Source organism: Drosophila elegans, unplaced genomic scaffold (genome assembly GCF_018152505.1).
Source record: "Drosophila elegans isolate 14027-0461.03 unplaced genomic scaffold, ASM1815250v1 contig_183, whole genome shotgun sequence".
Taxonomy (NCBI): domain Eukaryota; kingdom Metazoa; phylum Arthropoda; class Insecta; order Diptera; family Drosophilidae; genus Drosophila; species Drosophila elegans.
Window position 1 is genome coordinate 13,530,176 of NW_024545550.1, and position 21,169 is coordinate 13,551,344.

At 47.4% G+C, this 21,169-nt stretch overlaps 6 protein-coding genes across 6 annotated transcripts; 2 read left to right on the top strand and 4 right to left on the bottom strand.

The window, feature by feature from the left end:
- Positions 1–5,094: 5,094 nt before the first annotated feature.
- LOC108141469 (dentin sialophosphoprotein) lies at positions 5,095–10,364 on the bottom strand. The gene is made up of 3 exons (XM_017264875.2): positions 9,855–10,364; positions 6,882–7,023; positions 5,095–6,780 (listed from the first exon to the last, which is right to left on the bottom strand). The coding sequence occupies exons 1-3, from the start codon at positions 9,893–9,895 to the stop codon at positions 6,124–6,126; spliced, it is 840 nt and encodes a 279-aa protein (XP_017120364.1). The 5' UTR covers positions 9,896–10,364; the 3' UTR covers positions 5,095–6,123.
- A 91-nt stretch (positions 10,365–10,455) lies between these two features.
- Positions 10,456–11,885, top strand: LOC108141470. The gene is made up of 2 exons (XM_017264876.2): positions 10,456–10,988; positions 11,225–11,885. The coding sequence occupies exons 1-2, from the start codon at positions 10,608–10,610 to the stop codon at positions 11,558–11,560; spliced, it is 717 nt and encodes a 238-aa protein (XP_017120365.1). The 5' UTR covers positions 10,456–10,607; the 3' UTR covers positions 11,561–11,885.
- A 790-nt stretch (positions 11,886–12,675) lies between these two features.
- LOC108141315 (60S ribosomal protein L19) lies at positions 12,676–13,797 on the bottom strand. Its single transcript, XM_017264584.2, has 3 exons — positions 13,689–13,797; positions 13,344–13,450; positions 12,676–13,279 (listed from the first exon to the last, which is right to left on the bottom strand). The coding sequence occupies exons 1-3, from the start codon at positions 13,691–13,693 to the stop codon at positions 12,780–12,782; spliced, it is 612 nt and encodes a 203-aa protein (XP_017120073.1). The 5' UTR covers positions 13,694–13,797; the 3' UTR covers positions 12,676–12,779.
- A 190-nt stretch (positions 13,798–13,987) lies between these two features.
- On the top strand, positions 13,988–15,117 carry LOC108141314 (m-AAA protease-interacting protein 1, mitochondrial). Its single transcript, XM_017264583.2, has 3 exons — positions 13,988–14,435; positions 14,505–14,800; positions 14,868–15,117. The coding sequence occupies exons 1-3, from the start codon at positions 14,076–14,078 to the stop codon at positions 15,007–15,009; spliced, it is 798 nt and encodes a 265-aa protein (XP_017120072.1). The 5' UTR covers positions 13,988–14,075; the 3' UTR covers positions 15,010–15,117.
- LOC108141316 (ejaculatory bulb-specific protein 3) lies at positions 15,097–16,163 on the bottom strand. Its single transcript, XM_017264585.2, has 2 exons — positions 16,041–16,163; positions 15,097–15,604 (listed from the first exon to the last, which is right to left on the bottom strand). Exon 2 carries the CDS (start codon positions 15,589–15,591, stop codon positions 15,226–15,228), a length of 366 nt encoding a protein of 121 aa, XP_017120074.1. The 5' UTR covers positions 15,592–15,604; positions 16,041–16,163; the 3' UTR covers positions 15,097–15,225.
- Positions 16,164–17,648: 1,485 nt separating this feature from the next.
- On the bottom strand, positions 17,649–19,635 carry LOC108141313 (scavenger receptor class B member 1). Its single transcript, XM_017264582.2, has 4 exons — positions 18,920–19,635; positions 18,453–18,855; positions 18,120–18,370; positions 17,649–18,055 (listed from the first exon to the last, which is right to left on the bottom strand). The coding sequence occupies exons 1-4, from the start codon at positions 19,529–19,531 to the stop codon at positions 17,795–17,797; spliced, it is 1,527 nt and encodes a 508-aa protein (XP_017120071.1). The 5' UTR covers positions 19,532–19,635; the 3' UTR covers positions 17,649–17,794.
- Between the last annotated feature and the right edge of the window lie 1,534 nt (positions 19,636–21,169).

Genomic DNA, 21,169 nt, shown 5'->3' on the forward strand with positions numbered 1-21,169 from the left:
GTGATCGACATCCCAGTCATCATGGAATTTCCAGAGACTCCGATCCAATCCCCGTTTCTTGTCAACTTGTTTATTATTGTGTCTGGCGGTAAAAATAGCCCCGCATTGTTCTAAAAATCCCCAGAAAAGCATCGGCAATGGAAAATTAGCAGACAGATCATGGACTGCCCTGGCCGGCCGTCCGCTGCCTCCGCAGCTGCTAATTATGCAAATGGAGGCAGGGAGCGGACGACGCGAGGCGAGGAACGAATGCCAGGCGGAATAACAATTGGCCAGGCCACGCTTGAAACATCAAATCGGTATTAAGTGGGCAAAAAACATGGCCCGAAAGAGCGGCCATTATATGGTTGGTGGCCCAGTGAAGGAGGCGCGACCTGATCTCCTTAGCTGGCTGCACTCGAGATGGGCCCTATATGGGCAAACTGGTTCGGCTTCGGCTTCCACAATCTGCCCGCAGTGACCGACCTCTGGCCAGGAGGCGGAGTGCATTTCGAAAGGCAGGGGCCGGTCCCCAAGCTGCATTTTTCGTTATTGCTTTGTTTTGCGCTAAGAAGTGTATGAAAGGTACTTTTCCAAGGAATGCTGCCAGTGAACGGAAGTCAGCAGGCAAAAAAGTAATATTTTGCAAGTTATTTAAACATTTTAAAGATGATTAGGTATTCAAGCATACACTTCTGTTTACAAAACGACAGGGTGTAGTTAATTTCTGAGAATATATTTTCTAAATTTTTCATTAATTTTGGGTCTAGGATGAGATTTTAACTAATACCCAATACCCACAATTCCAATTTCACAAATTAATTTTTAAGAACTCAGGGTGCTACTTAATTAGAAAACATATTTCTAAAGCATTTTAAGACTAGGATAGGATTCTCACCTACAACATTTTTTTAAGGATTTAAGGGATTTCAAGTTAGGGTATTGACATATGCGACTCCATGCTCCTCCCGTGGAGTGAGCAATTGAGTGCCGATCTGAGGCTGCAGTGCAGCTTTCGATCTCGAGCGATTAGCGCGCCGAAAGCTCAAAGATTTGAGGGGCAGGGGGCTAAGTTGTTGTCGTTTTTGTTAGCCATCATGTTGACTGTTGACTGTTGTGGTTGTGTGTTGTTGCTGCTTTTTAACGTCTTTGTCGATTATTGTTATTATTATTGAGATTCTTGTTGTTGTCGACGCTCTGGGTTTTTGGCCGTAAAATGTTACTTTAGTGTTGGCCTGGCCCGCCGGCCTCTGCCGGCGTCGCTGTGGCCGCGCAGTTGCGTCGCCGTAACCGCTGTTTTTAGCCATGAAGGTCATACCCAGGTGTGTGGCATTCAGATTCACCTGAGCCCGGACCGGGCCCGTCTGTCCGAGTCCGAGTCCGAATCCGAGTCGGGCCAAGCCGAGCTGCTAGCGCTCAGCTCCAAACAGGTGAAGCGGTGGGAGGCGGCGGGAGGGGTACGTTGTTGTTTTGGCAGTTATGAAACTAGTCCAATGACTCGCCGCCTGTGTGTGTGCAAGCCAGCTCCGAGCTTTTGCCTTTGCCTCCTCTTCTTGTAAGTATGTAGTTACCCACACTGGTGCATATAGGGCGTATGAGTGATCTGTGGAATGGGCTTTTTGGTAAATGAACACAACTTTGAACCAAATGCAAGTGGTTGCTTTTGGCTGGTTCTCAATGTTGCGTCAGCCACTTCTTCAGAGTTTCGCAAGGTGGGACAAATGTGCGCAATACCAAATCAATTGACGCCTCGACCAGAGAGGAAACGGGGACTGAACAGTCGCCAAGCCGAGTTGACAAAGGAAAATAGCCCTGTCATGCGGCTGTGTGCAAAAATTGGCTCATTCTGCTGCGTAGCTGATTGTCCGGTTCTAGTTTCCAGCATCTAATCGGGGGATTAGTGGGTTTCCATCAAGCCCTGATTAAAACAGTTGCCTGTATTTTCCGTTTTTGGCTAAACCTTTGTCTTTGTTACCGCGTAGCTCAATAAGTCTAGCTTAATAAATAAATTCTACGAAATCATTTTTTGACACTTAAAAGTTGAGGTATCAGTTACAAAATTGTTTTTAAAGCCATAAACCTTGTCAATGTAAGCCCTTGCTCCTCCTTCCCCTCCCCTTCAGCAACCTTTTCCGGGCTTGTACATTTCTTGCCTTAAAGTACCTCCGTTTTGAAAAGCCCCTGACGTCACGGCAGCGATTCGAACTTGGCCCACACATTCTGCGAATGTGAGTTCCCCTTTCTTGTGTGGAGTGGGTCAAGCTAATTAATTTCGAGGGTGCTCAATTAGCGCTTGCTCCCATTCAACCCGAGATGAAGTTGATCGCTGGACTTTGAGAGGCTCTCGGTGCACCCCCATGGGTGGGGGACTGGGGATTGGGGATTGGGAAGCTACCTGCGCAGAAAGTTCGTGAATGAATATCTTTACCGTGATTTAGCGCTCTCTGTAATGTCTGGCGTGTGAGCTCAAGCTCGGCTCTGGCCGTGTGTGAGTGTGGAATTTCGAGTTTTTGGACTTTGCACCAGTGGCTAGCCATGAACCGACGTCGCTGAGCTGGCCGCCAACACAGTCCGGGCCCCCGCCAATCCCCACCAGATCGTGAGCGTTGTTTGCGCCTCGCTACTCATCTATGGCGGCTCGAAGATGGGCTGTGGATGGGCGTGTGGACAGCGGACTCTAATTATTCAGTCAGCAATGTGACGCACCTGCTGACAGCATAATGCGGAATTCTCGGCAACCGATTTGTCTCCAGAACAGAATCGTAGCCCCATATCGGCAGGCCAGCATCCGCGAATGGAATCAGGAAGTCGGCTACTGGGGGAGGCGGCGGCGGCGGCCCTAACGGAAATTAATCAAAGTTTGATTTGGTTCCAGTCAAGATCTTTCAGCTTCCGCCTGCGTACGTCGATCTGGGGTCAAACGGAAGTGTTTCTCGATGCTTTTGGCCCTCTCATGCCAATCTCTGTTGGATCTGGTCGGAGTGCAGTTATTAATTAATTTCTCGTTTCGATTTGCATGCCGATTTATTTTCGGATCGCGACAGCGGCACGTGATAAAATTCGATTCCGAGCTTGTTTCAATGGCTGCTGCGATTAGTTCGGCTCAATGCTAAAGAACAGCAGCTTCAGCCTTGAGTACTCGGACCTTGGGCAGTACCGAAGTGCTTGACCAGTTACAAACGTCCCAAACTGCTGACTCACGCCAACTCCGACTTTCTTTTGTCGCCGCTGGCTTATGCTAATTCCGGACAACCGAATCTGGAGACGGTTCTTCTGCCCGGCTCAAGGTTCAGATGCTGCCGGAGCGGGCGGGTTCAATAAACGAAGCCGAAACAAAGCAGAATAGCCGGAGTATCGATCTGCGATGAGTTATGATACTTCCGTCTATCTCCGCCCCTGTCCGGGGTTAAGGCGAGCGGATAGCCAACAAGCCAACAACAAGCGGAAGCCGAAAGCGAGCTAGAACCGTAAACAAGTTTTGCCCCGCAGCAGCCAAACTCTCAGCCAATCCACCAGGCCAAAACAAATGTTCGAAACATAAAATGAGTCTTAAAGTGAGACTGGCGCAGTTTGCCCCCTCTCGGCCCCTCCTGCGATGCGGAAGCCTTAGCAAGGCGCTAATTGGTTGTCCGAGACGAGAAGAAGCAGAGCTTTCAGAAATCCCCCAGAATCCCAACCCTGTCCACATGCAGTGGGCCAGGAGGAGGAAGACCCTGAAGCTCAAGTGGAGTCTGCCGATAAGCACGAATCAAGTTCATGGCTTCTAAAAGACTGCTCGCAATTCTTGTCACAACGATGATAAGGCCACGTCCAAGAGCACAGCCAAAATAGAAACAGAAATAAACATTAACTAGCCGTCGAGCGGCCGCGGCGAAAAGCACAATTTACTTGGCCCAGATACATACTTACCACAATGGCCTGACATTCTAAAAGCAGATTACACATCGCAGTTCACCGAAGCATGATCGGATTTGAGACCGATGAAGAGCATACACTATTACGTCGCATTTGTTTGCAAATAGTGTTGATAGCTCTGATTCCGGGCACGTGTCCAAGAACCCGAGAGCCCAATTTCCTGGTCCTCCCCCGCCCTGAACTTGAGCAGAGAGTAGATATGGCCATGAGTCAGTTGCATGATCGAAAGTTTTTCGCGGTCATTGGCTATGAATCGGCTGGGCGGGGAATTATTTTGTAATTGGAGGAACGCCTTGCCTTAAGTACTTTATCTAAGCGTCGATAAGGTGGTTGCCTCACAGGCTTCACCTAAATTTGCTCCGAGGTAAAGTTTTTCCTTTTCCCCGAGTTACGCCCAATCATCATCACCAGAGGAGTAAAACCAGTGACTGTTATGATACGGCACGCGTTTGCTTGCATTAATACAACGGGAAGTAAGATTAGATAGGAAAGCTTCCTATTTGGATTGAATATTCCTGATTTGTAGCACGATAATTTGGTGAAATAAAATTTGCTTACGTATATTTAAAAAAGTGAGTCTACGGAAGTAGTCAAGTCAATTCTTCGTTTTCAAGAAGGATTAGATTAAATAACATTTATGTATTGCCAAGTATGTACGTGTTTTAAGAATAATAAAAAAAAACAATCGTCACATTGATCAGATATAACTATAAATATCCATTTAGATAAGATAGAGGACCTAGTCAGTTATTTATTTGCATGTAGGATAAGATAAAGGAGTTTTCGTTATGGAGGGGCGGGAAGCACATTATTTATCTAAGTATCGGGAGCCAAGATTAGGTTGAAGACATTTCTTATAGGTACTTTTGAGCACATTTTTATATTGAAAACAAGATAGGATACATATAGTTATAAAAAGGGGCAGTCCATTATACCACCTGCATACCTGCACTTTGCTCAAAAACCGAGTTCGCTTACCGTGAATTCACTGTAATCTATATAGCGCATTTACAATGGCCATTGCCACCTTTCAACCGTTCGACTCTACCGATCCAACCGGCCTTTGTACCCATCACACGAGCCACAACTCAAAATTTAGCTTCGTTGGCACTTTCTTTATCGTTTATTGTTACCAAGCCCCGAAAAACGGGACAGAGAGGGGGGTAACCAGAAGGGGAAAGAAGAAACGAGCAGGTGGAATATGTTTTCTAAGTAAAATTTATTTATTGTGTATAAATAATTCTCTTTTAGCTTTCGCACAAGCGCTTTTAACGTTAATAATTTACAGTTTGCTCTGCAGACTTCGATGCCGAACCAACGACATGCAGGGATTGAGTTTCGGTGGAACTGGGAAGGTCCCCATGCCACTTCCTTTAAAGCCCCTGGATATCGCTGGTCGGCTGCAAAGTGGAAACCAAACGAAACATAACGGCACAAATAGTTGGCTTAAACAATTACAATAACAATTGTGGAATATATAAATTTGCATACAGGCTAAAGTGAAGCAAGCCGTTTTCGCTCGCTACCGCTCCCACTTCACTTGTGTTCGTAATTGTTATTTAGTTAGAAATTAAATTTCTTGTACTTGTTGAACATTGTTTGCTTTAGTGTTGTATCTGCAGTTCCCATAGCTATCTCCAATACATATACGAAAATTAAATTGCAAAGAACCAGGGATATGTGGGTAAGGGCCACAGCTGCGCAATGGATAACATTTTGACTTGGCCGCAGTGGGGCCCCAACGGACACAGAAGGAATGATCGGAATAGATTTGATTGGCTTCTGTGTTTCGTTTTCTAATTTCGTTTTCCCTTAAACCCATTAGAGGGATACAACGTAGAGGTTACAATTTTTACAACATAACTCTTTTTTTGAAAAGCGCTGCTTTAACTACTATAACTACCAGTTGTTATTTATCATCCTCAGTTATACATTTATACAATCCTCATGCACACATACGATCCTCATATGTCTTACTTAGCACCCCCTCAAGTTACATATACATATACATTATCATATACACAGATATAGATATACAGATACAGTTATAGTTAAAGTTAGAAAAAGACCTCACACTTGGTTCTCTTGATACTAATGAGAGTAAGACCCGCCCGCTAATATGGTATGAAGTTAACCCCGCCCAGCTCGAAAGGAAGTGAAATTCTAGGTGTAGGTGTAGGATTAGGAGGCGTAGGAGAAGAGGGTCGAGAAGGCGTTTGGTTGGGCGTCCTAAACGGGCCCAATATCACTTTGGTATCTGGCGGTCAGGTAGTTGGCCGCCTCTGTCATTTGTTCCAGGCACTGGTACAGACCGTTCAGATGCCTCCGGCAGCGCTGCGCCAGCTCCGTGGCCTTGTCCCCGGAGCCCTGCTTTGACTTGGCCACGTCCACGATGTCGCTGCCGTCGCTGCTCTGGGCGTTGTCGCTCTTGTTGCCGTCCGACTCCAGACCCGAATCGTTCTCCTGCGAGATGTCCGAGTCCGAGTCGCTCATGTTGCTCACCGAGTTGGTGGACATCATCGAGGCGGTGGAGGTGCGGCGCACATGGCCCTTGACACTGCTTGAAGCGGTTGTGTTTTGTTGGCTGCCGCTGGACTCAGTCTTGCTCTCGCTGGGATTGCAATTCGAAGTGGGGTTGGATGAAGCGTTGGGCTGCTGCTGCTGGGGGTGCTGCTCGTCGTCTTCCTGGTTGGCGGTCCACAGAAGATCCTTTTTGAGAGAGTTCAGCATGTTGTACAGATTGAACAGCTCGGAGGCGCTGAGAAAGTCTTGCACGTTCTTCGAGTGCGCCGCCCCCCGCTTGCCCTGGGCACTGGAGCTCTGTGTCAGTTGGTTGGCGGTTGAGTCCTTGCCGGTGGCTGCGATGATGTCAGTGCTGTCGCCGATCTGCAAGAGAACCAAGCAAACGGGAGGAGCGGTAAGTACGGTTGCGTTCGAAGGGCTTGCCGCAGGGTGGGACTGAGCTTTAAGGGGCTTGTGGTACCAACCTGTCGATCCATGAGCCTGCAAGGCACCAGTATGGTGTCGTCCATAATGTTGACAGTCTTAACAAATTTCTCCATCACATTGACAATGCTGTCTTTGGAAAACTGCTGCTCATCGTGACGGGCGATGCGGCGCAGGCAGTTCCTGAAAAAGCAGAACAGTCGGAAGATGAGATTGGGCCAGCAAACCGCAAACAGAAAACCAGTGGAGCGTGTGCAGGGGAACCAGTTTGGACAATAGACAGCGTGATTAGGGACCAGCGACTGGCCGTTCTACAGCGTCGTTAAGTCTGCCGCGATCAGACTTCCGCCACTCGAAGTCTTCTTTCGCTGGGTGGGCCTCGCCGCTGGTCAACGTGGCGTATGATAGATATGAATTGGTTTGTATGCAAATCAACGATTCGCTGACGTCTCAAATTCAATTTGTATAAAATAGAAAACCTGTTGGTGCTTTTGTACCTGACAGTGCTCGTGCGGCTCTTAAAACAAAGCCCAGACGACCGGACGGACAGCAAGATTTCTATTTTGGTTTTTAAAGCCAATTTAACCCGGCCACGTTCTGGTGGAAGAGGAGTAGATGGAGGTGGGCGCGCGGAGGGCAAAGCCCCGACTAGGCTCACCACATTCCAAGTAATGGTTATACAATCCTGGCCGGTCTCATTAACTTTAATTTCACGAAGATCGAGTAACATCGTCAGGTCAAGCCCCATAAAGCGCGCTAACCATTAACCCCCCGGGTTTTGAAGTTTGTTTTTGGTGTCTGGAGCTAAAGCGGTCAAAGTCTAGAGTCGGCACGGCTTATCGCTGCCAGACGGTTCCCAGACGGAGCTGGAGTTGCGTATCTCCCGTGCCTGCCGTTTAATGCGACTAGGTTGCCCAGCCCGGAATGTAGCCAGCCAGTGCGAGGCCGCGTGATCGCAGCTAGTTGACAAAATGAGCGTCGAGCGAACTGATAAATTTAGTTTTAGTGACTGCGCCATTCAAAGACCTCTACCCTACAGTTCCGCCGCTGTGGCCGCCCGCTCCCGCTGCCCTGGCGAACAAACTTAGACAATCTAGATATCGATGGCTGAAGTGTAATGCGGGGCTACCGGGGGTGGGGGTGGCCACGCGAGTGCTGCGTGCTCCGAGCTCCGTTGACCGACATCGGCCCACTAGGGGCCAGAACCAGATCTAGATCAAGAAGCAGAACATTATACGGGTGTCAAGGTTTTTTTCCTCTGTCACGACGGCGGAGGATTCCCAGCCAGCCACTCAGTGACCAATTAAGCTAATTGCGTGGCATTCCGATCATGGAAATCAGCGTAGGAATGCGCAAACAATTACCATCCTATCAACGCTTTTCGCATGGACACTCGACCATAATAGATTGCTTGATTGTTGTCTCATGAAACTCTAAACAATCACCTCAATTTAATTTCAATTATTGTTATTTGTCTCCCCTGACCACGACACCACGACCCTGGCTTATATGTATGGATGGTTCTAATCAGGTGCGCTTGAGTGCTGGCCACGCGCCAGATGCCTTGGAAGCGCTGTTGACCTTTCCTAGCGGGCACAGCAATTCTTCTTCATTGATCTCCGCCTCAACCGCCGCTCCCAAGAACCCACAAACGCCGGTTCGGGTAACACGCCACACGCCGCCAGCCAATCGAATCGTGAGCACACCAGCTGACAGCTCCCCGCTCCCAAACTCCCCGGTCCCCGTTCCCCGTTTCCCGTTCCCGGTGTGAGAATTGGGCTAAGCCCGGCCAGCGTCACGCGACATGCGCGAAAAGATGGAAGAAGGAGAAAAGGGCAAGGGAAGGTGCGGTACATCGCATACAACGCCGAAATCAGGCGACTTTTTCATTGAACTGCAGCTGGTGGGTGGGTGGTGCTGGGCCAGCTTCATGTGGCAAGCGAAGCGCCTCTCTTACGGGCTCTCTTCGGTCCGTGAGTTTTCTCTTTGCTGCCGAGATGTGGCGTGATGTTGCCCAGAAACTGTACGATGGTTGGACCAAAAATAAGAGTCGCCTCCATCAGCTGAGCATGATGAATGAATCGCTGGCTATGCCATGTTTTTGTGGTATTTCTCGTATTTGCAATGTTGGGCAATGGCATATACATACACACGAAGTCAACAGTCGCAGTCTTTGAACCGAATTGACCAACATTTGGTTTGCGCTTTGGCTCCGACCTCCAGCATAATCGATATTTGATACGCCAGCAAATTAGATATTCTTCCAACTCGGTACAAGTACTCGGTGGCCGGGTTTGGGTTTGTTTACTCAGCGCCCGTTGGCGGTCGTAAGTTGCCGTTCAAGGCGACACCTGCCTAAAAAACGAGCGACACACTGCGAGGTAAATCAGAGAATTTTCTTCGATTTAAGCGGCCCAAGGAGGCCGAATAGTGGCTACCTGGCTATCTAGCCCCGATGAGTAATGATTTTTTACCAATAACTAGCGAACAAGTGTCAGTTCATAGACGGAACTAAGGGGAAGGTGCTATACAGGTATACAGATAATGCCTTATCGCTCATCCAAAAGCTGGGCCTCTGATTTGCCTCCGTTGGCTCACTCGAAACATTTAGCAAACAAACAGTGAAAAAACGCCAACATATTTCTCTTTCTGTATGGGTGTACAATATATAGCCGATTGTGTCATATTAGCGGACGGCGCTGGCTTGGTTTTTTCTTTCGTGTTTGAATTGGCCGGGCCGTCCGTCCCGCCGTCCACCTAAAAATCGTACGATAAATTTCTTGTATCTCGTTTTTTCGCTTTGTCGGTGCAAACGAAAGAGAAAACGGACGCGGGGTGCGGTTGGATTTGGTTTTGGTTTGGATTCAATTTGGGAGTGAGTCGACGAAAGAGAGCGCGCGATTCAGATTCAGGGGCGGATCGGTGAGGCATCGGGAACGGGGGGATCAATTTAACATCACTTTGGGCAAATTAAACTTAAACGCTTTAACTAGCGGACTCGGACTCGGACTTACCGACTCGTCTCCAGCTTGGTGAGGTCTGTGTATCCACTCATGATGGCTCTGTTTCTGATTCTGTTTTTCCAATGATGATGTACAACTGCTACTGACCCGCTGGCACAAGTACAATTGAAGTGAGAAATTATCTTTGATTTCGGCCGCACCAACACTCGCGCACTTTCACTCGCGTTCGGAATGTTCCTGGCTGGGATTACGAAATTTCCACAGGTGATTTGCTTGGTTGGTTGAGCTTAGTTAGTTTGGTTTGGAGTATTGGAGTAGCTGCTGCCCCGGCGGAACTGCTCTGACTAGTGCGCTGCCTCCAAGAAGTCGCTGCTGTTTTATGCCAAAAATTTGCATGCACGCACCGAGCTCGATAAGACCACGACTTTGGCCGTCGATCTTGTACGATCCTATTAAAATATGTAGGAATTCTAAACAGTCAGCACGCGCACCGCCAATTCGATTCGATTTGATTTAATTTTATTTGATTGCGACGACCACGACGCAGCCAACGAAGAGATTTTCCAAAAATTACAGAGAGGAGAGCGTTGCGAGTTGCTTATATAGGGTGTGGGACGACCAGGGATACTCAACTTCGATAGGACTATCGATATCGAAACAACCTATGACTTATCAGCTGTTCTTGGAGTATAGAAAGTCGATTTCCAACACTAATCGCCTAACGAACAAACGCAACTCTGAAAGCGTCAATTGAATATAACGCTTTCGTTGTCCTGAACATTACTGCTTAAATGTGTCAGGAAAATGGAAAATTTGCCAATGGAAATAGACGACAGTGCGCCGCCGATTCACGAGGCGTTGATCAACTACGCAGCAACAACTTGCCGCTTGTTTTACATACACGACGCTTCCGCTTGGAAGGAATGGACCACGAATACCGAGTATTTCCAGGATCTCTCTGCCGACGAAGTGTGTCACGTATTCCTGACTGAAGTTCTACCAAATTTGGAGACTTATGATCTATCGGAGAGCATCAAGAACCGCTTCAAGCTCTTAGAAATTCACCCACTCTTCCGACGCGTTGCCCAAGGCTATCAGTATACTCCCGATCGCGAACTAGCATCTCGCTTTGTTCTGCAAAAGTACCGTGACTACTGTCTGATTGGCGATATTGAGAAACCCCAGGTACATATATTCCTTACACATCCATAAATTCACTTAGCGGACCTCAAACATGCAACGACATGTTTGCCCCTATATGTAAATCACTCATGTAAATAATGTGCAAACATGTCATGCATACATACATATGTAGCTATTTTAATATAAAATGTCAATATTTATTACATACCAAATTAGTTTTTAGTTGCTCCTACATCAGTAGTAAAAATATGATTCCATATCGTATTAATTTTTTATAGGAAAGTCAGCCAAGACGTGGATCCCACACCGTGCTTTTGGACGACGAAGGAGATGAACCCAAGACCTGTGTTGGATACAAAAGCAAATTAAGTCAGGAGTTGGCCGCTATCGGCTCGGCCATTTTGTCTACCGATCTGGAGCTTGCCAATGGACAAATGCTCGATGTGGCTGAGATACATCGCCGTTTGAGATGTGCAAAGCAGAATTTCGAGGACAAGGCCATACTTGCTCCATTACGTACAGATATTGACGACATGATAAACAAATTGACGGTCTTCGACGAGCTAAAAGCTAAATTTTGTCGGGTAGTAAGTGATTGTAAGAAATATGCTTAACATCAGTTCAGATGTGAAAGATGTTTTGGGCGTCAGTTAAATAAATGCCTTTAATTACTTGCGGTTAATGGTAAGCCAAAGTTTTCCTCGAAACTAAAACATCGTGAAATCTTTTAAGGATTAAAAAAAAGGAAAAATGACTAAAACTTTTGTATAAACTGTATAACTTAAGTAGACACTTTAAATGTTTTAAGAAAACCGATTTTATGTATACCATTCATCACTTATATGTTATTTACATTACTCAACTGCTGTTTTAATAAAATAAATGGAATTCTCTCGACATTAAATTATTAAAAAATTTGTCACTCACAACTAGAGTACCTCCAATTCTTGAATATTTCAAATATGTTTACTGTTCATTCGTTAAGAAATCTCATTTTGTATACTTGATTTACTTCATTAAATGGCAGTACCAAAAATCTATCTCAATTTTGAATTCTAGTAATGGTAAATACAGCTAAAAATGAATCATTTCCAAACCCATGCAGCTCTTACAAATATACAAAATTCTATAAAACCATTTTGATTTGCTTAAAAGCAATGAAGATTTGTTGATTTTTTAACTTAACACCAGCTCAGACGTCGGCGAAGTTCTGCTTGTCAATGTCAAATCGAGTTTTTGGACTTCCGCAACTTTCAACATACAAATCGTCCAAGCTTTTTATAAATTGCATCAAGGAGTGGCAAGAACGCGGAGCTCGGGGGGCAAGGATACGTTATCCGTGTACAGGAAGGATGCGAGTGCTTTTACGACTTAGGAGCAGCCGAAGTCTAGTGCCAATAGCCACTGTAACGACTACCTGAACATTATAATTATGATATAACTTCTATATACCACAAAAATATTCAATTCCAATGGAAAGTGATATGAGTCCCCAGAATTTAAGGTCGGGGCGCCATTTCAGGAAAACGAAATAACATCTAACTTGGTTAGAATCTATGGCGGCTTAGATTTGAACGTTACAAATATTACTTGCGTAAAACATCTTAACACATTTCAGACCTGCTAACAAAAAGTGAGGCAATGAAAAGGTTTCCTAGGATGCTAAAGAACTGTTTTAATGCCCTAGCGAAGTCTTGTCATAGTTTTCTGCCATTAAGAAGCGGGGGCGTTTCACGTTTGTACAAAATCATTTCGGCCAAACCAAAGTTGTTTTATTCAGATGACAAACAGTACTATCAATATGGTGCACCTCGACTAGCGAGGCTGGACTGCTTAGTGACCCGCGGTGGCGGCCTTGGCGGCGATCTCGTCTTCCTTGGCGTGCAGGGCGATGAGCTCCTGCTTCTTGGTGGCGATGCGCTCCTCGCGGCGCTTGCGAGCCTCGCGCACCTTCTGCCGGCGGGCCTCGGCCTGGTCGGCCAACATCTTGCTGCGCTGCTTCTCGGCCTTCTTCTTGTGGATGTACTCCATGAGGACGCGCTTGTTCTTGAACACGTTACCCTTGCACTTCATGTACAGGTCGTGGTACAGGTGCCGGTCGATCTTCTTGCTGTCGCGGTACTTCTTGAGCAGGCGGCGCAGGACGCGCTGGCGCTGCATCCACACCAGCTTGGTGGGCATGCGGGCGTTCGCCGTACCCTTGCGCTTTCCGAATCCGCAGTGGCGACCTTTGCGGCGTGCCTCAGTGTTCTTGCGCACACGGTAGCGGGAGTGAACCACGACGGGCTTCTTGATAATCAGACCATCCTTGATCAGCTTGCGGATGTTCTGACCTGCAATTGGGAGTGATAGAAGATTGGGTCTTGTCTTCGTTATCTGGTAGTCGGCTTTACTTACGCGAGTTTGTGTTGGCGATCTCGTTGATCTCATTGGGGTCCAACCAGACCTTTTTCTTGCCGCATCGCAGCACGGAGGCTGCGAGCCTCTTCTGGAGCTTAAGAGAACTGCAATTAAGGGGTACTTGTTAGTCGGTCTATTCGAAACCAGCGTGTTGCGCTGTGCGCGTGTGTGTGTGTGTGGGTAAGAGGCGCACGTTTAGTTATTTCACAATTGCCGCCGAAAACTAAGTTGCACTCGGCCACCCTGGCCGCCGCAGTGGCACGCCCCCGCCCCAGCACACTTTGCACATATTTTGGCACCGCAAATGCGCCATGGCGCTCGTATTTACAAACTCAATTATACCTCATGCTGTCGACCCTTGCTAGTCGTGGCTGGGAAAGAAAGAAAAATTTGACAGCCGGAAGTCAGCACGAATTTCTAGAGGTGGCTGGCTATCGATGTATCGATAACAAGCTGTGAAAGTCTGGCAACGCCTGGGTACAATCTAGTTGGCCAAAAGTGGCAAGAATAATTTGAAAGTTTTATAAACAATATTGAAAAATGCATTACGCGCTTTAAGGCATTTTGCACTTCTTAAATCACAATTAATTACTATCATTCAAGAATTACGTTTTCAAAACGATTACAGAGGCTTGATATTTTTCCCTGGTCCTGCTGCGGTCACACTGAACTGCTGTGCAATAACAAAATATTTTTTTTACTGCACCCGCTAAAAGAACAATATTTGCGATGCAGCATACGCTTAGACGCTGCCTGGGCATGGCTCGATCCTCCCTGACGCGTCTGCAGCCCGGGGCCATCATGGCCGCCTCTAGGATACAGGATACGGGCGCCACCTCAGGATTCAGAAACAAACAGCCGGCCAGGCGGTCTTACGCCTCGCTGCCGCAGGAGCAGGATAAGAAGGAGCAGGAGGCCAGGGAGAGCCCCAACCGACTGCCCCGCCTTATGGACTTCCCTGAGATCGTGTGGCCCTCGGCACTGAACACCCTCAAGAACTGGATCACCATCCAGTTCATCATCCGCCCCTACTTCGACAGCGAGTTCCAGCTAAAGGACTTTATATACGGCGCCAAGCAAGCCCTGCAGGTGGGTCATTGGGCATTCCGGATATATAGTATGCTCCTCTAACTCGTAACTCAACGTAATTTCCGCAAGGTGGTGTCCTCAAGACTGATGGGCGGCGACCTGGACTCGCTAGACAAGCTAGTCTCCCCCGAAGCGATCGCGGAGCTGCGGCCCGTAATTCAGAAGCTGTCGATGACGCAGCGCAGGCAGCTGGAGATCAAGGAGAGCGACATCTACCTCAGCTTCCCATACCAGGTGGGCATAATGTTCGACGAGGCCAACGACAAGCTGCAGAAGCGCTTCGTCGAGATCACCATGGTGTTCCACGTGATGCGCGGCCTGTCCGAGATGCGAGAGCGCGGCGAGGAGATTCCCTGGAACATGGGGTAAGTTTTGGTTGCTTTTTGGTCCTGCCCAAAGTTAATCCCCTCCTCCCTCCTCATTGATTTGCAGGACGCTGCCCGAGTACCAGGACAAGGTGTTCATCTGCAACTACCGCTTCGTGAAGGAATTCACTGCCGGACAACAATCAGACTGGACCATCAATGTTGCCAACCAGTTTCGGGCCATCGACCTGATCAATGAAACCAAATAACACCTGGCCACAACACAGCCTTCGTTCGCCGCCTCCTAGCCGTTTTTAGTCACCACCCTCGTTGGAATAAAAGTTTCGTTTGCCGCATTTAGGTATAAAAAACTAAAATCTTTACTGTGGATTTCTGATTTAAATTAGGTTCATGTGAAATGAGTGCATGTAACTGTTAGCCGGTAGCTGGTAGCTGGTAGCTGTGGATGAGGAGCTACTGAAAGCTTAGTGGCCCTCGTGCTTGGCCCTGTAGATGCCCTTTGCGTCGTACTTGTCCAGCAGCAGTTTCCACTCTGCGGGCTTGTTGGTGCGCAGAAAGTTGATCACCTTCTGCGAGTTGCGGCGCTGGGTTTCGGTGCACTTGGAGCAGTCGGACTGCAGGGCGTCGGGCAGGAGGCGCTTCAGCTCGCGGCCCTCCGGCGTGCACGGACCCTTCTCCATCAGGCACTTGAGGTAGTTGTTCAGCACCCGGTTGTTGCCCAGGACATCGTCCACGTTGACGTTGTCGAACTTGTTGGTGTACTGCTTCTCGGGAGCGGCGGCTGCCAGACCGGCAATCACGCAAAACACAATGGCTAGCGAGGCTTTCATGTTGACGGATATTCTGCAAGGAGAGAGGATATTTTCGGGTGAGCGAACAAAACCAAAACACAGGTGTCTAGTGCTATATCTGTTTGCCAATTAAACGGCGTCGCCCAGTCTCAGCATTTCTAACTTTCAGGCGCAGGCCGAGAGAATCATCCGAGACGCAACCCACTTTTTTCATGCATTATTTATGGCCCTTGGCATATATATCGCATATGCATACTAATTGGGTATCGTTTGGTTTTAATGTTTTATAAAGAAGATTTCACAATTTCACGACCACGTCGCCCTAGTCGCTTTCGACTTCTATATGGCCAATATTCAAATCCGTGCAGGCCAGTGGTCAGTTGCTCTGGTTTATGCGGTTTATGCAATAGGCTGATACGAATTCAGTAGCGCGATTTTTCGTTGGGGCGATCCCGGTCGGACTAAGCACGGCCAAATGGCTTACTCACTTCTCTTCCGGAGGTTTTTGATGGCCTGCTGGTAGTTGTGGCGCGGACGAAGGTGCAGCTTGGATTGCGAGTAGTTAGCCTGTTGGCCTGGCTTTTATACCAGGAGCTTTAACGGCCTCTACACTGAGCGCAATTGGCAGCTCTCTGGCGGCTGGAGCTTTTGCAGGCGGGGAGGTGGCGGCGGCTTTGACCAGAGTCGCAGCACAGTGTATACTAAAAGCTGACAAACCGAACCGGATTTTCGATGTCTGACTTAAGGTTTTTTCAGCTGAATTTCGGCAAGCGGTCCGAGAGCCGGCCAAGCGGTTCAAAGGGTGGAATGGAATGGAATGGGAGTTTTATTACAGATTTATCTCTCACACCCCGATCGTTTGTTTACCCATTCACGTACGAAATTCGTAGGAAAAGCATTGACGTACGTGAAAATTGAAATTTACATACATGTTGATTTTGGCAGGCAGTCGGTCTTAGTTGCTCCGAGCTTGAGAGCTTGAGTTCGAGTTCGGTTTCCAGCTCTTTCCTGACTTGGTAGTGCCAACGTTGTTGCCACTGTGTTGTAATCACTTTTATGCATTTCCATTTCCCTTTTAATTATCTTTGGCGTCATGAATCGCACGCACCAGTCTAGACTTAACCAGATTTCGAAAGCTCTTCAATCGTGTGCGATTGGGTTTTGTTTTGTTTTGGCGCAGCCGCAGCCCGATCGATTCCAACTGGTCTGGTCCGAGCAATTGGGATTTACCCTGCCAAGTGGACATTTCGGATTCGGACGTTTTTCATTGCTACACTACTAGACGTTTTTCAGCCAGCCACGGCGGTCGTCCGCACTTGGGACAGAGCTCGCTAATGCAGCCCAGTTCAAGCTGATAATTCTAGTCTGGTGGGGCCAACAGTAATTGGCCGTAAAGCCAAAATACACTTTATACCCTCGTATAATTATGAGCATTTTTACGACTCTGACGCGGGCGATTCTACTGGCGATCAGCTCTGCTCGGTCTGGACTAGGGAGGTCAATAAATCAAAAGCGTTGACTGTTGACTCTCCACCTGTGGCGTAACTCTCGTGCCAATTATACAAACAACTTTCGGCTTGTCCACGGTGATTAATATTTAAATTGGGGCATCCTTAGCCCCGAGCGCTGGGGGTATCGATTTATGCAAATCGAGAGAGCTTGTAAAGGAAAAAAACTCCGTGGCCCGGTGGCTTACCTTGAAGTCGGGCAGGGCATCAGCTTCGCAGCCAGGGTAGATCATGAGACATGTGCAAAAGTCAGGTTCAGGAAGGAGAAGTAAACAAGGCAAAACAAAAGTAAACAAACCGCAAAATCCACAACAACGGCGGCGGTGAGGCTGAAGAAATATTAACAATAAAATAAAAAGGTAAATGCACAGATTGAATAAAGCGCAAAATAAATCTTCGGCTCGGTACGTGACCAAGTTTTCAGTGTTTACGCCGCACGGCTTAAGAGGCGGGGCGAATCAAACAGTGAGCCGCGACCTCAAACCGCCGACCGCCATATCGCCAAGGGATGCAGTGGGGCCGCGGGTGGAGGCCCTGGGCCTAGTCGTCTGGTTGGCTGACAGATAAGGTGAAATGAGGCACATTCAATTTTCCTCTTAATCGTATATTACGTAATGGCGAACTACTGATACTGATAGTGCATCGGCAGCACACCTCTAGCCTAAATCTAAATCTTGTATACATATATACACACGGGACCACTCTGAGGAGTAAAGCAGATCTTTAGCAGATCACTACTTAACAGCCACAGCCAGGGAGAGATTAGCTGCCGGGAACTTGGTCTCCAGCGCAGTGACCGTGCCCATATCGCCACAGCAAACCTTGCGGAAGAGACCCACATAACCGATGCCGCCGCAGGCCACTCGGATGGCCTTCAGGACGCTCCACATGGCCACAAGCAGGAAGAGCCCCATGCAGTACGGCTGCATGTGTTGCACCACGTTCACGTTGATCCACATCAGGGCGGTAACGAATCCGGGCAGCTGGCCCATTTCCTGAAAGGGTTTTGAGCGTTAGCACATGACTTCGGCCTTAAAGGCACCAACGACTGCTACTTACAAACTCATACCAGAAGCTGGGAATCATCATGTGGCTGAACCTCGTCAACTTTGAACTAAACCATCTGAGATCGGGAATAGGGATGTTAGACTGGAAGCGGTACCTCTCCATGACCGGAATGCCCGTGACCGGCTCCAACAGAATGTATGGCTCGTGGTCCTCGGCATTGGGAGTGTATCCCTCGTAGTGCTCGCTCCAGTTGTAGCCGCTCCCGTAGAAGTGCGGCATCGAGAACGCCGAGGGGGCATCGTCTTTGGGGAAGATCATTTTAGTGGGTTACTACTTGTATGTACTTTGCCGTGCATGGTTAAGAACGAAGTCACGATTACGTACTTATCACACACTGGGATACGTCAAACATCCCGTCGGGCAACTTGATCCCGTAGCTGGTGCTCAAGCATGCCGGGGGCGTCTGGTTGACCTTGAGCAGCGTGTAGCGAAAGGCGTCCAGCCCATTATATCGCTCCTGGCGCTGGTAGGTGAGCGGAAGAACACGGCAGGACTCGATCGCTACTATGTCCAGCGGTGTGTCAGGCTGGATGAAGGGCGGGTAAAGGGAGTTGTCCAGGGCGCCGGTCACGTTGAACGGACACTGGTCAGGTTTGTACCGTTTGGTGTGCGGTAGCTGCTCCCGGATGATGACCTCGTCGTTAAGCGTTTCGATGCGGAAGAAGTTCTCAATGCCGCGCTCCGGGCCTATGTTCACCGTGTAGATCTCCTCTTTGTCCTTGAGAGCCTGCGCGGAGGGATTCGTAAGGGTCAAAGAGGAAAGATAGTAGCTTTGTCGACTTGTGACTTACATTGTGCAGAACTGCAACATTGGCTCTCATGTTGGACATTTTGGAGAGCGCCTGCAGCAGAGGTCGGGTGAACTCCCACAGAAAGTAGTAGATGGTGTCGGTGATGAACATATCCTCCATCATAAAGGTGGCATCGAAACCAAAGGCTGAGAGCGGGGCCATGTGCTTGAGCTTCGTTGCTGCGCCCAACATCACGTTATTGGTGGACGTGATGGTCCAGTTGAGGACGTCGGGCGCGACGCTCTCCTCCGGCAGGAACTCCACTGAGTGGTAGCGGTGCTTACTGTACTTAACGTTTGTCGCGTTTCTTTCCAATATGTCGTTAAAGCCCACTATTTTGTAGACAATGGGTCCGATCTCCTGCACCTTAAGCCGCTTGTCGCGTCCGCTCCGGAACTCCTCGGCATTGGTCACATTGAAGACATAGTTCTTTAGCTTCCCGAACGGCGAGTTTATCCAGCTGTCCATGGTGGGCATCTCCTGGCGGAAGCGTACGTGCTCCCTGGCGATCAGGATGGGATATTCCACACCACAAGACACCACAAACAGATAGACACTCAGCGCCGCAAGGATGAGGCAGAACACTATCTTTACCCACTGAACGCACTTCATTTTGGGGCCGAGGAAGACTTTAACGGAACCCAGAGACAGGCGTGATTCGCGTCCGATCGGGAGAAAACACGCGATCCGTTTGAGTCGATTTCTAAACGCTTTCGGCAATTGCTTTGCAATCACTAATCACCAGCCTCCTCCGCCCTCCATCTGATCCTCTTGCCTAAACGAAATGAAAACAAAGTTTATAAAACCAAATAGCAGAAAGGCTATCAGCAAAGGCCCAATAGCTGATTCCGCTTATAATCGCCGTATGCCGACTCCGACTTTGGGGAATAGCAGCGATAACGACGGAATTCTGACCCGAGCATAGGCATTGCCCATAACACAGATTGGCCTCGGGCGTAGACTTCTACGCACTGCTGCACTGCCTCCATGAATTTCACCTCTCTTTCATCACACTCCAGAGCGACCCCAGCCCAGCAGATTAAAGAAGGCAATTGAAAAGGCGACGACCCTGTCCTGGGGTTCCGGCAAAGGTTGCCTTATCAGGAACAGACAGAGCAGTCTGCTCTTATCAGTGCCGCGGGCCGCCAAACGTGCAACGAAACAAATGACTCGCCATTAAAGTTTGGCTTCAGCTGGTCTGTCTGATCTTGCACAAGTATTTATAGACAACGCAATGCCTATGCTACCAAATCCGGTCTGGCCCACTTCGATGAAAAAATTGGTAGTTAAATTAATTTTAAATAAATAATTTTAGTTTTATGTGTGCCCTTATATTATGTCGATTTAATTGATCACTTAAAGTAAAATTTAATCAGTGTCGAAACTTGACATCTAATTAACTTGAAAGTATTGACATGGCAATTGCTAACAAGATTTTGTAGAAGTCTTAACTATTCGGGATTCATTTTTTATGGAGCTTTAATTGCTAATTTATGTTTACATTTTATTGCCTATGACAAACAGAAACAACTCAATTTGGTTTACCCTTGTCTAGGGTGTTATACATTGAGTCAAAAGTTAGCAACGCATTGAAGAAAACATTTTCAACCTTATAAGTTATTCTAGATTATCATCACCTGGCGAGTTGATCTAGCTATGCCTGCCTGTCCGAACTTTTCAACTAAGTTTCTCTTTCCTAATGCTATCTAAATAAAACTTAATCTAAAACTTAATTGCATACTTTTGGGAATATAAAGAAACCAACTTAAATGCTGAACTTGAATTTACTTAACAAGTTTTGAAGAACAAGGAAGCTATATAAATGAGAACAAAAGTTATCTACAGGAACTTTGGTTTAAATTTTAAAATTTGTAAATCTACATTTAAATGAATTCTTACCAATCGATTATATTCAACACAAGAATATATTATCATTTTTGCATACATTTCTAATATAAGTCTCTGTTAGGATTGCCACCTTTTTTAGAAACAAGTTAACTTCCATACAAAAAATTAAATCACCTGAATGTTTTAAAAAAATAATGGCAATCAGTTTTCTTGAGTATCACTATCATATTTATTTACGGTACGTTAAGATGGTTAAGTGACTAAAAAATTAAATTAAGCAGGAATTAATTTATAATCGTAGAAATAAAAAACTTTTATTACTTGAACATAAAAACGGAAAATAAAATCATAGTACTAATTGTTAACCCCGGGTTATCGGGTTATATTATATTTTGAACTAAT

What these genes read in the sequence shown, in the direction of transcription:
- LOC108141469 (XM_017264875.2), bottom strand. Translation starts at nt 9,895, where the DNA reads ATGAGTGGATACACAGACCTCACCAAGCTGGAGACGAGTCG. An exon ending in ACCAAGCTGGAGACGAGTCG is followed by an intron (nt 7,024 to 9,854) that starts GTAAGTCCGAGT and finishes CTGCTTTTTCAG; the next exon opens with GAACTGCCTGCGCCGCATCG. An exon ending in GCAGGCTCATGGATCGACAG is followed by an intron (nt 6,781 to 6,881) that starts GTTGGTACCACA and finishes GTTCTCTTGCAG; the next exon opens with ATCGGCGACAGCACTGACAT.
- LOC108141470 (XM_017264876.2), top strand. Translation starts at nt 10,608, where the DNA reads ATGGAAAATTTGCCAATGGAAATAGACGACAGTGCGCCGCCGATTCAC. An exon ending in GCGATATTGAGAAACCCCAG is followed by an intron (nt 10,989 to 11,224) that starts GTACATATATTC and finishes AATTTTTTATAG; the next exon opens with GAAAGTCAGCCAAGACGTGG.
- LOC108141315 (XM_017264584.2), bottom strand. An exon ending in GATCGCCAACACAAACTCGC is followed by an intron (nt 13,280 to 13,343) that starts GTAAGTAAAGCC and finishes TCCCAATTGCAG; the next exon opens with GTCAGAACATCCGCAAGCTG.
- LOC108141314 (XM_017264583.2), top strand. Translation starts at nt 14,076, where the DNA reads ATGCAGCATACGCTTAGACGCTGCCTGGGCATGGCTCGATCCTCCCTG. An exon ending in GCGCCAAGCAAGCCCTGCAG is followed by an intron (nt 14,436 to 14,504) that starts GTGGGTCATTGG and finishes AATTTCCGCAAG; the next exon opens with GTGGTGTCCTCAAGACTGAT. An exon ending in GAGATTCCCTGGAACATGGG is followed by an intron (nt 14,801 to 14,867) that starts GTAAGTTTTGGT and finishes ATTGATTTGCAG; the next exon opens with GACGCTGCCCGAGTACCAGG.
- LOC108141316 (XM_017264585.2), bottom strand. Translation starts at nt 15,591, where the DNA reads ATGAAAGCCTCGCTAGCCATTGTGTTTTGCGTGATTGCCGGTCTGGCA.
- LOC108141313 (XM_017264582.2), bottom strand. Translation starts at nt 19,531, where the DNA reads ATGAAGTGCGTTCAGTGGGTAAAGATAGTGTTCTGCCTCATCCTTGCG. An exon ending in ATGTTGCAGTTCTGCACAAT is followed by an intron (nt 18,856 to 18,919) that starts GTAAGTCACAAG and finishes CCCTCCGCGCAG; the next exon opens with GCTCTCAAGGACAAAGAGGA. An exon ending in CCAGCTTCTGGTATGAGTTT is followed by an intron (nt 18,056 to 18,119) that starts GTAAGTAGCAGT and finishes AAACCCTTTCAG; the next exon opens with GAAATGGGCCAGCTGCCCGG.